Source organism: Lissotriton helveticus, chromosome 9, assembly GCF_964261635.1.
Source record: "Lissotriton helveticus chromosome 9, aLisHel1.1, whole genome shotgun sequence".
NCBI classification, from domain to species: Eukaryota; Metazoa; Chordata; class Amphibia; order Caudata; family Salamandridae; genus Lissotriton; species Lissotriton helveticus.
Window position 1 is genome coordinate 436,473,149 of NC_136070.1, and position 13,556 is coordinate 436,486,704.

A 13,556-nucleotide genomic window follows, 5' to 3' on the forward strand; every position below is an offset into this window, starting at 1 on the left:
TCTAGTTTGTCAATAAGCGAAGGGGCAAAAGTCTTGTAAAATTCAATTGGGAAACTGTCTGGTCCCGGCACCTGACCAGATGGGATACTTTTTATGGCATGAATAATCTCTTCTCTGGTATTAGGTCTGGCTAGTGACATTCAATAACAGTTGGAGATTTGTTTAATTGGTAAAATTTCAGGAACTCTGAGCAGGCGTTTAGGATGGCGTTGACAGAGGATGTGTATAATTTAGTATAGAAACATTGGAAAACCTTAAGTGTCACTTCTGCCACAGTTTGTAATTTTTTTTTGTTCATCTTCTTTAATTGTCTGGCTAGGCTTAGAATTGTGCTTCAACTTTAGTTATGCCACCAGGGACTTTCCAGTTGTATTTAAGTAAAATGTAAAATGTTTTGCCCCTTTGGGCATTGTTAGAAATGGGTCACTGGTTGGCAGTGGTTTGCACACTGTCCAAGCAGGGACCCTCACTCTAGTCAGGGTAAGTAAGTTACTCCCTCAGAATATCCAGTGCTCACTCTATTAGTAGCTTGGCAAGAGCAGTCAGGCTTATCCTCAGAGGAAATGTGTAAAGTATGTATACATGCTCACAGTAACACAGTACAAATACCACAAAAGTACTCCACCCCAGTTTAGAAAACTAGCCAATATTCATCTGAGTAAAACAACACCAAAACAACCCAGATCCAACATACATAAATCAAATTACAAATCCTCAATGATTAAATGCAGGGCTATAACGACATGCCTGATGGAGTTCTAGTCCGACCACGATGGAGTGCGGGTCAGCCATGGAGTTATACATACTCCGCTTACAATACCTAGGAAAAGATGACAAAACTAAGACATTACTAGGCACCTGGGAGGTGAGCCGTCATGGGTGCCAGGGCGGTGTTGGTTCCTTACTGTGGGTTCAGGACATTGGCAAGTCGGTGCTTGGGACATTGCAAGGTACAGAGGAGGTGATGAGGTGGTTCCTCTGGAGGTGCAGGGTCAATGAAGTGTTGAGAGTCAACCATGCGGCGTCGATTTTGTAGTGCGATGTCACACCATGGGGTCACCGATGTGGCAGCAGAGTTGGGGTCAGGCCCCACGGACTTTAGTGGCACAGTACTTGGGACTCCCTCTGTGGTGGTTCTTCGGAGGCAGTCGTTGAGTTGAGGGGGGGACCAAACTCCGGTTCAGGCAGCGGCATGGTTTCGAAGAGCAGCGCTGGCTCTGAAGTCACACTTGAAGTCGATGTGCTGGGTTCTTCTTGCTGAACACAGCAAAATCACTTCCAAGGGCCCAGGCACTAGATTTGGCACCAGTTGGCGGAGTGGGGCTCTCAGCAGAAAAGCCCAGATGCTGCAGGGGAAGTCTTCGATGGTCTTGAGACTTCCAACAGGAGGCAAGCTCGACTCAAGCCTTTAAAATCATGATGTATAAAGTGAAGTTCAGTCCTTTCGGAGGACAGAAGCAGCAGAAGAAAGACAGCACAGCAAAGCAAACAACAAAGTGGCAGCTCCTCCTGTCAGTAACACAGCTTTTCTTCTTGCAGAATGTCTTCATTCCAGAAGTGTTATGAGTATATGGTGTCCGAGGTCCAGTTCTTATACCTAATTCAGCCTTTGAAGTAGGCAAACTTCAAAGGAAAGTCTGTGTAGGGCAAAAGACCATGCCCTTCCGGGCCCTGGCTCCATACATATGATGGGGGGGTAGAGACTGATGTGTGAAGGGATAGGCCCAGCCCTATTCAGGTACAAGTTTCAACTCCTCCGATCTAGCTTGGGAAGACCAATCAGCCTGGTGATGGGTCATCAGGATATGCAGGGCACACCTCAGCTACCTTTGTGTCTCTCTAGAGTGTATGCACAAACAGCCCAACTGTCATCCTGATCTAGAAGCGTATTCAGAGACAGGCAGAGGCACAGAATGGTGAAAGTATGAAAATACTAAACTTCAAAAAGCAATATTTTCAGACCTGCAATTTAAAAACCAACTTCTCTAAGAGGCATTTTTAAGTTGTGAGTTGGGAGACAAACTCTAATTTTCTATCAGTTCCCAAAGATACACTTGTAAGATATTACAAGGAAGCTCAAATGCTAACCTACAGGAGAGACAGGTCTTGCTGTACTGAAAAAGGAATTTAGCAGTTTGTCACTACCGGGACACATAAAACCCACCCGTAAAGTCCTACTTTTTAAATACACTGCACCTTGCCTATAGGACTACTTAGGGCTAACCTTAGGGATGCCTTACATGTGATTAAAGGGAAGCATTGGGCCTGGGAAGTAGGTGCAATTGCCAGGTCGAAATGGCATTTTAAAACTGCACACACAGACACTGCAGTGGCAGGCCTGAGACATGTTTGCAAGGCTACTTATGTGGGTGGCACAATCAGGGCTGCAGGTCCACTAGCAGCATTTTACTTATAGGTCCTTGTTGGATATGATTCCCAAGGTCGCATGGATCCATGATTTAAGGAAGGTGATCACAGAAGGAGCTTTGTCTTCTGTTGCTTCTGGCAGACCAAAGATTCTGAGGTTCCCCCTCTTATTATGAATTTCCAGTTCAGTAATTTTGTGTTGAGAGTCGGGAGGGCGTTACGATCTTAAGGAGGGGCTTGGATTGCGCGGTCAGGTGATCCTCTGTCCTGCTTATTTGGCATTCAATACTCTCAAGTTTAGTTCTTTGGGGTCTCTTCTTATTGCAGATCCATCAGTTTGCAACATGTCAGTGTTGGACTTTGTTCTTTGAGCAATATCGTGAACATCGTTTTATTTTTTGAGAATCACTTCCAAGGTGGACTGGCTCTCATATTGGTCCTTAATGGGGGACTCAACGTTCAAGGCTTCATATTTTGAACTTTTGAATCCAGTTTTGATTTCTATGTCTTTCAGTATTTTGTGATCCCTCTGGGCAACCATGTGTGCAGTATACCAGATGACTTCTGATGGAGCAATAAGGAAATGACTAAAGTACTGAGGCAATGGGGTTTGCATCAGACCAGCTGGGTTGACATGATGGGTGACCATGGCAGGGTGTCAGGCAGCGGAGATAATAAGAGTCTGTTATAAGGTCACAGGGCAGAGTCTACTATAGCTGCACTAGCCCTGCGCAACCCCTGCAGTGTGCTATAGGTATCAATCACCCTGCTAGTATGTAGTGTACCCACTTGAAGGCTCGCTTATGGAATAGGATCACATCAGGTCATCTGAGTTTACCTGAACATCACATATCTATTAATCATCCATTAAGTATCCGTCACAAATCCATAGAAAGTACCTGCATCAAAGTGGTTTACAGAGTTTGCAGTGTCACATTCTTCATTGATCACAACATCAGGAGCCTTATTTTGTGCTGCGCATTATCCCTGTATGTTTGACAGGCTGAGCAGTTATTTGGCTCAATGAGTGCAGGCAGGGTGTTGGCACAGTAATGGGCACTGAATGCTGGGTCTGAGGTTTTCGCACTGGGCCACAAAAGAGAGAGAGTTAGAGCATACCTCACAGCACTGGCCAAAAGCAGTAATATCATCAGCCAGCTAAAATCAGTAAGGTGGAAGTCCAGATGGAAGTCCCATTCACAGTCTTGCAGTGGTGGAGGCCCTCATTACAGTGAAAGTTATTAGGAAAACGGGTGCGTGTTAGATGTAATGGCTGGGGCCTGTGTGCAGTGAGGTTTGAGCACCACGAGGCTGGCGCAGTGATCGGGAGAGGTCATGTGGTGAGATAAGATTAAACGTACTCCGCAGCGCCAGCCCAATTTAGCGGGATTTGAATGCAGATTGTCCCATCTGGAATGGTAATGTTTAAGGCATTGGGGCATTCTGAATGCTAGGGCTAAGGTCCGTGGGCCGTGAGAGCTGTTCACTGGGCCCCCACGAGCCACGCGATGGGAGCAATTCAAGTATGTGCATCGCGTTAGTTATTAGGAAAAATTCAAGGTCTCACCACATGGGCACATTGTTTGTTACTGGAGTCTGAGCAAGTGCTGAACCCGCAGGCGTACTTGCGTGCAGGAGTGTGTTTGAATGCCTCATGCTCGGTTTTCATGTAAAAAAGCAGGCGCCACCATCTTGTCATCCATGCGGGTCTCAGTGACCTTAGCCACGCCTCCCCAGGCAAAAGACAATCTTAATAACAAAATAGTAATTTCCATAGACACCAAAAAGACCTTTGATTGTGTGTAATGGGGCTGTCTGTTTACGTTATTAGAACAGTTGGCCAAATGTGGACATTTCTTGTCCTGCCCCATTTGGGTATTGGGAAGTCAGAGGCAGGGATACACATTCATCCTTAGCTTGTCCTGCTGGCATAGGAGACACTAGCAGCAACAGGGTGTCAAAATAATGATATTCTGGACATAACCACACAAGCAGAAGAATACAAGGTATGGTTGTATGCTGAAAACATGTGTGTAATGTTGGTGATGCCAGAGACCTTAAACCAACTCTCATAGCTCAAATCCCCTTCTTTTGCTAATTTCTGAGGATGTGAATAAAATTCGAAAACACAGGAAGAAATGCCTATGTTCAAATGAGCCTCTAAAATCTCACTGGTAGGAGCACATATTTGATTACTGACTTCCCACCTCTAATGTTTGGGCATACAGCTTAACAAAGGTTTAGATAAGTTGATGTAAGTTGATTTGGAGCCACTGGTAGAAAGGTTAACTAATTTGCTTTCTAATTAGATATTTGCAATGATCTCTTATAGAAAAAATGTATAAGGGCCGATTCACAAACTGTATTTTGTGGTATGTTTAGCAGTACAGAAATATTGCTACTCATGTACTATTAAATGCTACTAACAAACCTTTGTGCTAACGTCTACAACTCTATCTCTCCCATCTTTTCTATACGAACATCTCTGCACACGTATGCCTATATTTTAGGAGGAGGAATTAGGAGGGGTAAAGGTAGGGCTAGCGAGGGGTTTAGGGTGGGGCGTACACCCTCTCAGAAAAGAGTTAGCCAATTGCTAAATTGACAAACTCCTATCTTTTCAATGCAGCGGTGTTTGCAAGGTGAGCGGAGATATCCGTACATGTAGATCTACATTTTCATAGTAAATATGGGCTGGAGATGAGGGAGTGATTGGAAAATGGGGAAGACTTACATCTACAAGGAGGAGTGTAGAGAGGGCTAAATACAAATTTGAAGAGAGTTTTCAAATACAAACACCCACCCAAAAAAAGAGTGACATCTTTCCTATTTACAAACTACAACCACAATTGGCTGAATACAGTAGTAAATGTCCTCCAGCTCAGGCGTGGAGTATGTCTAGCACCTCACATGGCCAACCAGTGGTACAGCAGCACTTTACCACAAAAAATAATGGAGGCACGGAATTAAAATAAAATAATGTTGAAACAAGTTAATTTATTTAGACTTTTGAAAATATAAATACATTTTATTTAATGGTAAATTTTCAATATAAAAAAATAATATATTATCTCATTATAAAATATTGGACTGAATTTTCTGAAATTGAAAAAATTATGCCACTTTACCTAAAACATAATTTATTTAAATGCATTCTATACATAAGCTTTAGTAACTTTAAATGTGTAGTAGATAAACATTTTACTTAAGGTAGTTTTAAAAAAATAATAAAAAAATAATTATTCTAATTTAAATTACTGTACATAGATTAAATATTTGAGCCCAAATTAAGTTAATACTGCTATTACATTGTTTAAAGGTATTCAATTTTTAAAATACATATAAAAAAGTATTCACATTAACATAAAATATTGTTAAAACATTTTTAAAACTTAAATGTTTAGAAATGTTCATATAATTTACCATAGGGAGTTCTCAGTCGCAGTTGTGGAGGTCACCACCAAGTGTGTGAAACGTAATATAGTTTTAAATCTACAAGTAGTAGTAAGGACTTTCCAGTTGTGTTTGATATTTTTCAGACTACAACCCTGTTTCAGGAGGTGGGTACATGTAATCTACCCTTTATAGTAACTTAATACTTTGAAATACTGAATAGCCTAAAGTAGTAAAGTTGCTACAAAATGTAAGAGTACATTTACACGTGTAGATTTACTCACAGGTAAAGTTGACTTTGTGAATAGGCCCCAAGGACATTCTGAAAGTCAAATATTAAAACATTCATTTGGAACAGGGACTGACCTAGGTTTAAAGCACTGAAATCACATGCTGCCACGGTTGCTGGTGGCTTACAATTACCCACATTGAGACGTAATGTATTGCACACACAGTGACCCATGCTAAATATATTTTCTCTTTGTGAAGGGAAATTCCACAATGGGTTCTCATAGAGAGAGCCATTCTCAATTGTAAGGGGGATGTACATCTATACTATGTAGGCCATGCACATAGGCGAGGACTCTCAAATTCATTCATTGATTACTTATTGTATGCCTTGCATAGGTCTTACCAGCCTCAAACATTAAAAAATAGATGATATTTGGTTGGAATAATTTTGTATTTACAAAGAAATAAAAAGTTGCCATTGTAGAGCTTCATGTGTGTATTTTAAGCAAGAAGATCTCAAGCTAATGTTTGGATACAATTAATCGATTTAATAAAAGTTACAACAACCATGTAGGATCAAAAAGACTATTTTTTTGAAAATTGCAACAAGATATTTCTGGAAAAAGAGTTTACTTACAAAAAATTTCAAACTTTAAGGGCAAAAGTTGTGCCATTTGTCTCTGAAGGAAAGAGGAACACTGTTTATTATGCTAAGTTTTAGAGGACCTGACACGCACAAAAGGGGTAAAAGTAGGTAATAAAAGCAGAGAACCCTACTTTGATTACTTCCCTTTCCCCTTCAGTGTGTGTTTGGTTAATTGTGCGGGGGGGGACAGAAGAGAGGTACTAATCACCCCTTATCTTGTGTAGTTTGAGTATCAGAGGACTTTATGGAATCCCTAGCTGCGCTAACAATAAAAGAGACTATTATAAACTGTTGATAAACAATTAAGAGATAGCTCCAAATAGCATTAAGGTGCAATGCGGATGGGAAATGTGCTTGCTCTCAATGACATTCACAGCTACTTATACGACAATTTCACCATTTATTATGTATTGAAAATGATCCAGTACAGTCCAGTTTTACAAAATGCCTCAAGGAGACCCCCTCACGCCCATTGGCTTACTGGCTGATAGTAATTATATAGTGCATACCATGCGCCATAGTATCACAACCCACCCTTCTACTTTAGAATTAAAAAAAATATTCGCCATATTCACTCATTTAAGAACACTGTGGTTTTACTAACCTAAATTAATCTGAATCCAGTGACCATCACCCACTCTGAAAACTGGCCCAGCACTACTATGCTTCTCATCCCACCATGGGCTATAAATTACAATTCTATTGGTCAATCTTCTTTGAAAGAGGGGCAAGATAGGTCTCACCACATAAACAAAATGTTTGCCACCTGGTGCCACAGTGTAGCCCTTGAGAGAAATGTCCAGGTCTAAGTTGCTCCTTTTTTAGTTGGTGGTGAGAATGAGGGAGCCACAAAAGATTACACCACAGCAAAGCACTAATGTAACTAGAGGTTTTGAATATCAGTGTGTGCATAGTGGCAGCATGGCCCACAAATGATTTAATACAGACCAAACATGCGGCATTGCGCTGGGCACATTAGTTACAGCATCACAATAATATATGCCTAGTGCTGGTTTACCTAACCTGTACCCTAGAATTCACGATTGGACAAACAACTGCGATTGAAATATGGTCGGGTAAATATAGCAGAAACACCACTGCTATTGCCGTTTTCCCCATTTTAAGGACCTGCAACTTCTAATTTGGGAAATAACCATCAGTAATAGTGTTACTGCTGTTGTTCTAGCTGTCAGTTTTTATCCAGCAGCAAAATGATGCGGAGGACATCTCTCATAATCACCAGGGGGTGTGCAGTCACATCATGTCTTCTTCCAGTGTCACCGTTTTATTATTTTCGAGGCAAAAAAACACAATGGATCCCCCAATTACCAGATATATTCACCACTCTCGCCGTTGGCACCCACTTCTTAATGAGCCACTTGATGTAGCCAGTATAATAAAGGAGAGTTCTGTGCTGAGCTGAAGTCTAAAATAGGGACAGATGTGGCTAATTTTTACTGAACTTAATGCGCAGTTTTATAATTAGACAGAATTCTATTAACATCTATGGCATCCCAGAAAACTATTGGCCAATTTTCAAAACCATTTATGACTACAGCAAGTAGTACTACATAAGTACTTTCTTACATACTCTTACATGCCTTTGCGACTTAGCCCCGAAAAGTCCAACTCTCCATTAGAGTCCAAAGGGCGCAGTCATTTCTAATTGTATATGAGTAGTCCCCTTGTATTCCCATTTTAGATTTTTTTGTGCCAATTCATAAAAATGTGTAACAGTACAAGAGTTGTTTTCTTCTGGCCCACTGCTTCTGACCTGCAGCTGACCCACGCACACAAGGCACTACACAACTAAGGACCCACATACATTCACCACCGCCTGAACTTCCGCCAACTGTCGAGAAGAGCACACTCTACCTCCCTTTCACTTGTTCGTACTTCCCGCATCTACTGAAGCAGAAGTGGATGACACTCCTTCACCCACATTGCAGCAAAGGCCTGAAACAGCTTCCCCACGCACCTCCAGACCATCACCTCACTTCCAGAATTCTGGATGGCCCTCACGACCTGGCTGTTTGAATAAGCCTCCAGGACCTGCAAGCGCCTGGATACCCTATCGGGTGATTAGCCACACTTTATAACTCCTGATTGATTGATTGAGAGTACTGTTTTACATACTCCATAGGCCTTTGTGATAAGGCCCCTACCTCCTTGGATTGCAGTTACTGTTAAGTAAAAGACACTACAAACATTTAAAGCAATGGCATCCAAGCTACCTAAAGTATTTTAGATTTAAAATCAGAACATCTATGTTGCTCGTAGTTAAGAAAGTATGTTTTTTTATATCACAACAGTCCATAAATAGCCTCAAATTTTATCTCGGTCCTAAGCGAAATGTAACCTCGTTGTAGGAGTCGGTCTCTATTGTCAAGTCTCTATGGGCTCAGACATGTTATCTCTAATTTTACATTGATTTTGCTCCATTAACATTGCAATATTTTTTCATACTCTGCTCCTTCTAGTAGTAATTGAAATCCCCAAAAGCAGAGCAAAATGCTCCACTTTTTTGTAAAAATGAATTCCTTAGCAAAGTCTTATTTGGGGCCCCAGGCAGGACATATTTAGGGACCCTGTCCAACATAAATTGAATCTTATTACACAATTTCTGTTCATTCAAGCCCTTAAAATGTCAAATAATATTGAATTATAAATGTAACTTGTGGAAACAATGTCATGCAGAAACAGCTGAAACAGATCTTGACCAGGGCTTCATAAATCCGGGAGGTGAAAGTGGGTAGAGAGAGAGTGAGAGTTATAGATAGGCAGATTGAGGGGGAGAGGTTATGATAGAGACTAGAGAGAGGTGATCTAGAGAGAGAGAAATATAACTTTGCCGGGGTGGGGGAGGGCTTTTGGGAGGTGAGAGCCCTGTGAAATTGCCCACTTTGAACATACCTTAAAATGTCTCTGTATTATCATTTGACCATATATCTCCTTTTATGTAGGAGCACAACTGGAGTCATTCAAACAAAGTGAACTACAGAATCAGTGTATCAGATTGATCTATTCAGCAGGACTTACCTTTTGTAATGTTTGGTAACCCATAGGTAAAGTAATGCACATTTTCCATACTCATTACAGTAAGTTAGAACAGCTTCAAGGTGATCAAAAATGCAAATGTCAAAGCATTTTATGTATGTTACCAGAAGCCCGACTTCTTTGAGGAAAGGTCCATGTTCCCCAACTTTGGAATCAATGTAGATTTCAAGGTCTCTTAAATGTTCACTCAATGTTCTATTACCGGAAGGAAACAAAGGAATGTATGTTTGTATTGCTTTTTTGAGGTAGCTCTCCAGTTGTGCTTCCCATTCTTTGTGAATCCACCTTGCGGCACATTCGGAGTCGAAGCTCTTTTCCAAAGATTCTCTGTGCTTTTTCTTCTCCCACTTTACAGCTTCAACCACCTGTATTAAGGCGTCATGCGAATAAACACAGTCCGAGAGGAACACCTCAACGACTTCCCACATACAGGTGGATATGTCTTGGTAACATGATTCTGCATCAATGGAGTTGCTTTCCTCCTGTTCATTTACATATTTGCATGCTTCAAGAAACTTGTTTCCCTCCAACAGTGCCTTCAGATCTTTGCCTAAAATACAGAATTATAATTATAGATCAGCATAAAATGTATTAACATGATACATTATTTCCTCTTGGTTTTTGAAAATCGAATGTGAGATTACTCAATGCAATTTGTCTTTATTTCGATTCAAAGAATCATAAAAGAACATAGCAATAACATTTCATTCCAGCACAAAAGTTACATTAATTTTTTTTAAAGCAGAGTTCATGTTGCTAAAGGGACAGATACGTAGTAGATTTCCAGAGTAAAACTAAAAAAAAAAAAGATTTCCACTTTGTCCCAAAAATGTTCTAGTTCTGTAAGCACCTTACATCTACCATGCATATAATCCAAAATGCAGTCTAAAATAACACATTCGAAGTAATTGATTCACAAAAGCTAACGTGTCTCAGCTTCAGTTTTGGGCTGCCAGATACTACTTACTGCATACCGCTTGTTGTTTCCCTAGAGACCAGATACTCAGTTCAGTTCAGTTCGTTTATTTGTTTCGAAGGTTAAAAACCATCATAAAAATACACAATAACAACAATACAATACATAATCTCGAATACAAAACTTTCTGAACGACATAACATTGTTTAAAAAGGACATCAAATTTTAAAAGGGATTTTTTGTGAGTAGTAGGACCTAAGTGCCCGTGTGAATCAAAACCCCGTATAAACAATTACATACCTCCAAGGCCCACCTAATTCATCATCCCCTTGTATTTCTCAGTTTAAAAGCAATTTTAAGAAAGCTAATAGTGGCACATAGGGTTCGCATTTCAGTGGCTCTTTGCAGAAACAGTAAAGCTGATTTGGCATGGATTATTTTCGAGTCTTTCAAAACACCTACTAAGAATCTTTGACGCGGTGTTTTATAAAAAGGGCACAATAATACAAAATGAAGGGTGTCCTGCGGAGACCTATTGTCGCAGCCGCAGGCACCCTTCTGCTCAATTGTTGGAGTAAACCCTGATGGATATGCTAAAATATGGTGCAACAAATTGAGCCTAAAACGAGTCATTAAAAACCTCTCATGCTGACTATACATTAAAAAGAGGTACGGTTCCATGCCTGCTTCATTAGATACTAGCAAATGAGCAACTGTCGAGGATTTAATAGAGTCCAGCTCCCTCCTCCTGCCATTATATTTATCCAACAGTTGCCCTTGTACTGAGTGTCTAGAATGTATATCCACCGTGGAGGGGTCCAAGAATAGCCTTTGTTCATCTATTTCCCCCAAAGTATCTTTCACATATTTCAGCCAGGGGATTTGAAGGCATTTCTCTTTCGTCAGGCAATCCTGGATGATCTGTCTGGAGAGTTCCGCATTGGGGTTTGTCCAAATTTTGATCCAGGCCAGTATAGGCTCCAGCCTGATCAGGTCAGCTATATAAGTAATTCCCAGCTCTTTGTGTGTTATTGCTGCAGGGATGCTCGGCGGTAGTTTTAACAGTTTTTTCAGAAATTTGTCTTCCTCACTTTGAATTAGTTGAGCATCTCTGAAGCCCCAAACTTCAGCTCCGTAAATGGTCTTTGAAATACTGACTGATCTATACAAAGTCAACACCTGCTCTGGGGACCAACGTCCCATTCGACGGGCAAAATTTAGTATAGATCCATTGGCTGAGACAAGTCTCCTCGCCCTCTCCTCTATCAGAGGGGAGAACTTTAGCTTCTCATCGAATAAAAGTGCTAGATATGGAAATGTTTTAACACTGTCCAAGACATGATCCCCCAGTTTGAAAACAAATTTCTTCTGCGGTTTCTTCCCTACTATCATGACGAAGGATTTTGTCATGTTGACGGAGAGATCCAGTTTCCTCATGAAATCCGCAAAACCCTTGATTAAGAGCTGCAGGCCAACAGCAGTTCGCGCTAGGAGGACCGCGTCATCGGCGTACAAAAGTACTGGCAGGTGACGCTTGCCCACCTTTGGGCAGTCCGTTCCCAGAGCTATCAGATCGTTCTCCAGGCCATTTATATAGAGGGAGAACAGGAATGGCGCCAGGATACACCCCTGCCTTACCCCGCCCGAGCACAGGAAGGGATCAGTGCTCACACCCCCCGCACTGTAGCGGACCTTGGCCGTGGTGTTCCAGTGAAGCTCCCTCAAGATGTTAATAAGGTCCGGATCAATTCCCAAGTTGAACATGAGCGACCATAGTTTGGCTCTGTTGACATTGTCAAACGCCGCTGCTAAGTCCATAAACCCCATGTAAATGGTGCCATTAGACGCCATGATGTACTTGGCAGTAAGGAGGTATAAGTTGAGGCACTGATCGCTGGTTGACCTACCAGTTCTGAACCCATACTGGGTGTCCACCAAGATGTTGTGGGTATCAGTCCATTCTAATAGGCGGTTGAGAAGTGCCCTCCCAAGCACCTTGGCAGAAACGTCAATAAGCGAGATAGGTCTGTAGCACTGCGGGCTGTCCCTACAGCCTTTCTTGTAAATCGGGACAATCACCGCAGTGGACCATGATCTCGGCAGACCCGTTTTAATAGCAGCATTCAGTACTCTCGTTACCATTGGGGTCCATAACTCCGTATTGCTAAGAAATAGGTCGGGAGGGGTTCCGTCCGGACCCGGGGCTTTGTTGCGTGTTAGCCCTAGGATTGCTTTAAGGACTTCATCCAGGGATAATTCAAATTTTTCCGCCCTTGACCCCCTCCAGTTTCCATCCCCAATGGCTACCTCCTGTTGATTGTACAAGGATTTGAAATGGGCAATCCATTGTTCCGGCAAAATATTTGAGCTGATGACTGGGGAGTTCTGATCGTGGAAGCTTGGTCTGTTTATGATTTTCCAGAACTGGGCATAATCCTTATTTTCACCGGCCTCTCTTAAATCTGCCCAGACTTCTTTTTGGAGGGTATTTTTCCTGATCTTGACCTGGGTTTTGTAGAGCTGTCTATAACGGGTGATTTCGACCTTGTTCCTAGGAGTCTTTTTTAAACACTGTTTTAGGTCTCTTAGGGCTTTAGAACAGTTAGAGTCAAACCATCTAGGCGTGGGTAGCTGTTTTGCGGGCTTCTTGGTAGTCAGGAGTTTCTCTACAATTTTGGTTAAAGATTCAAACGCCTCTACAACTCCTCTGTCCTCCATTGTATGGTCTAAGCAGGTCTCTATGTGGGTTTTCCCTTCATCCACTAATTTGACATAAAATTCTCTGGGGTTAATCACTGACCACCTTAGGCGTCTCCCTTGATCTGTTGGTAGGATTTCTGTTTGATGGATCACCCCTAGGTCTTTTCTGATGAAATTGTTCCCTTTAATTTCTGTTAGAATGGGATTGTGGTCGCTGAAGGGGCTCCACTCTGTGCTGGTATTTAT

General features: G+C 41.7%; 1 protein-coding gene across 2 annotated transcripts in view; it reads right to left on the reverse strand.

The window, feature by feature from the left end:
* The window catches only part of LOC144782779 (exocyst complex component 3-like), a 380,915-nt gene that overhangs the window by 239,168 nt on the left and 128,191 nt on the right, over positions 1 to 13,556 (reverse strand). For both annotated transcript variants that reach the window (XM_078662074.1, XM_078662073.1), the window contains exon 2: positions 9,677 to 10,244. In XM_078662074.1, the coding sequence (XP_078518200.1) occupies positions 9,677 to 10,244 (568 nt within the window). The remainder of the gene's footprint in view (positions 1 to 9,676; positions 10,245 to 13,556) is intronic.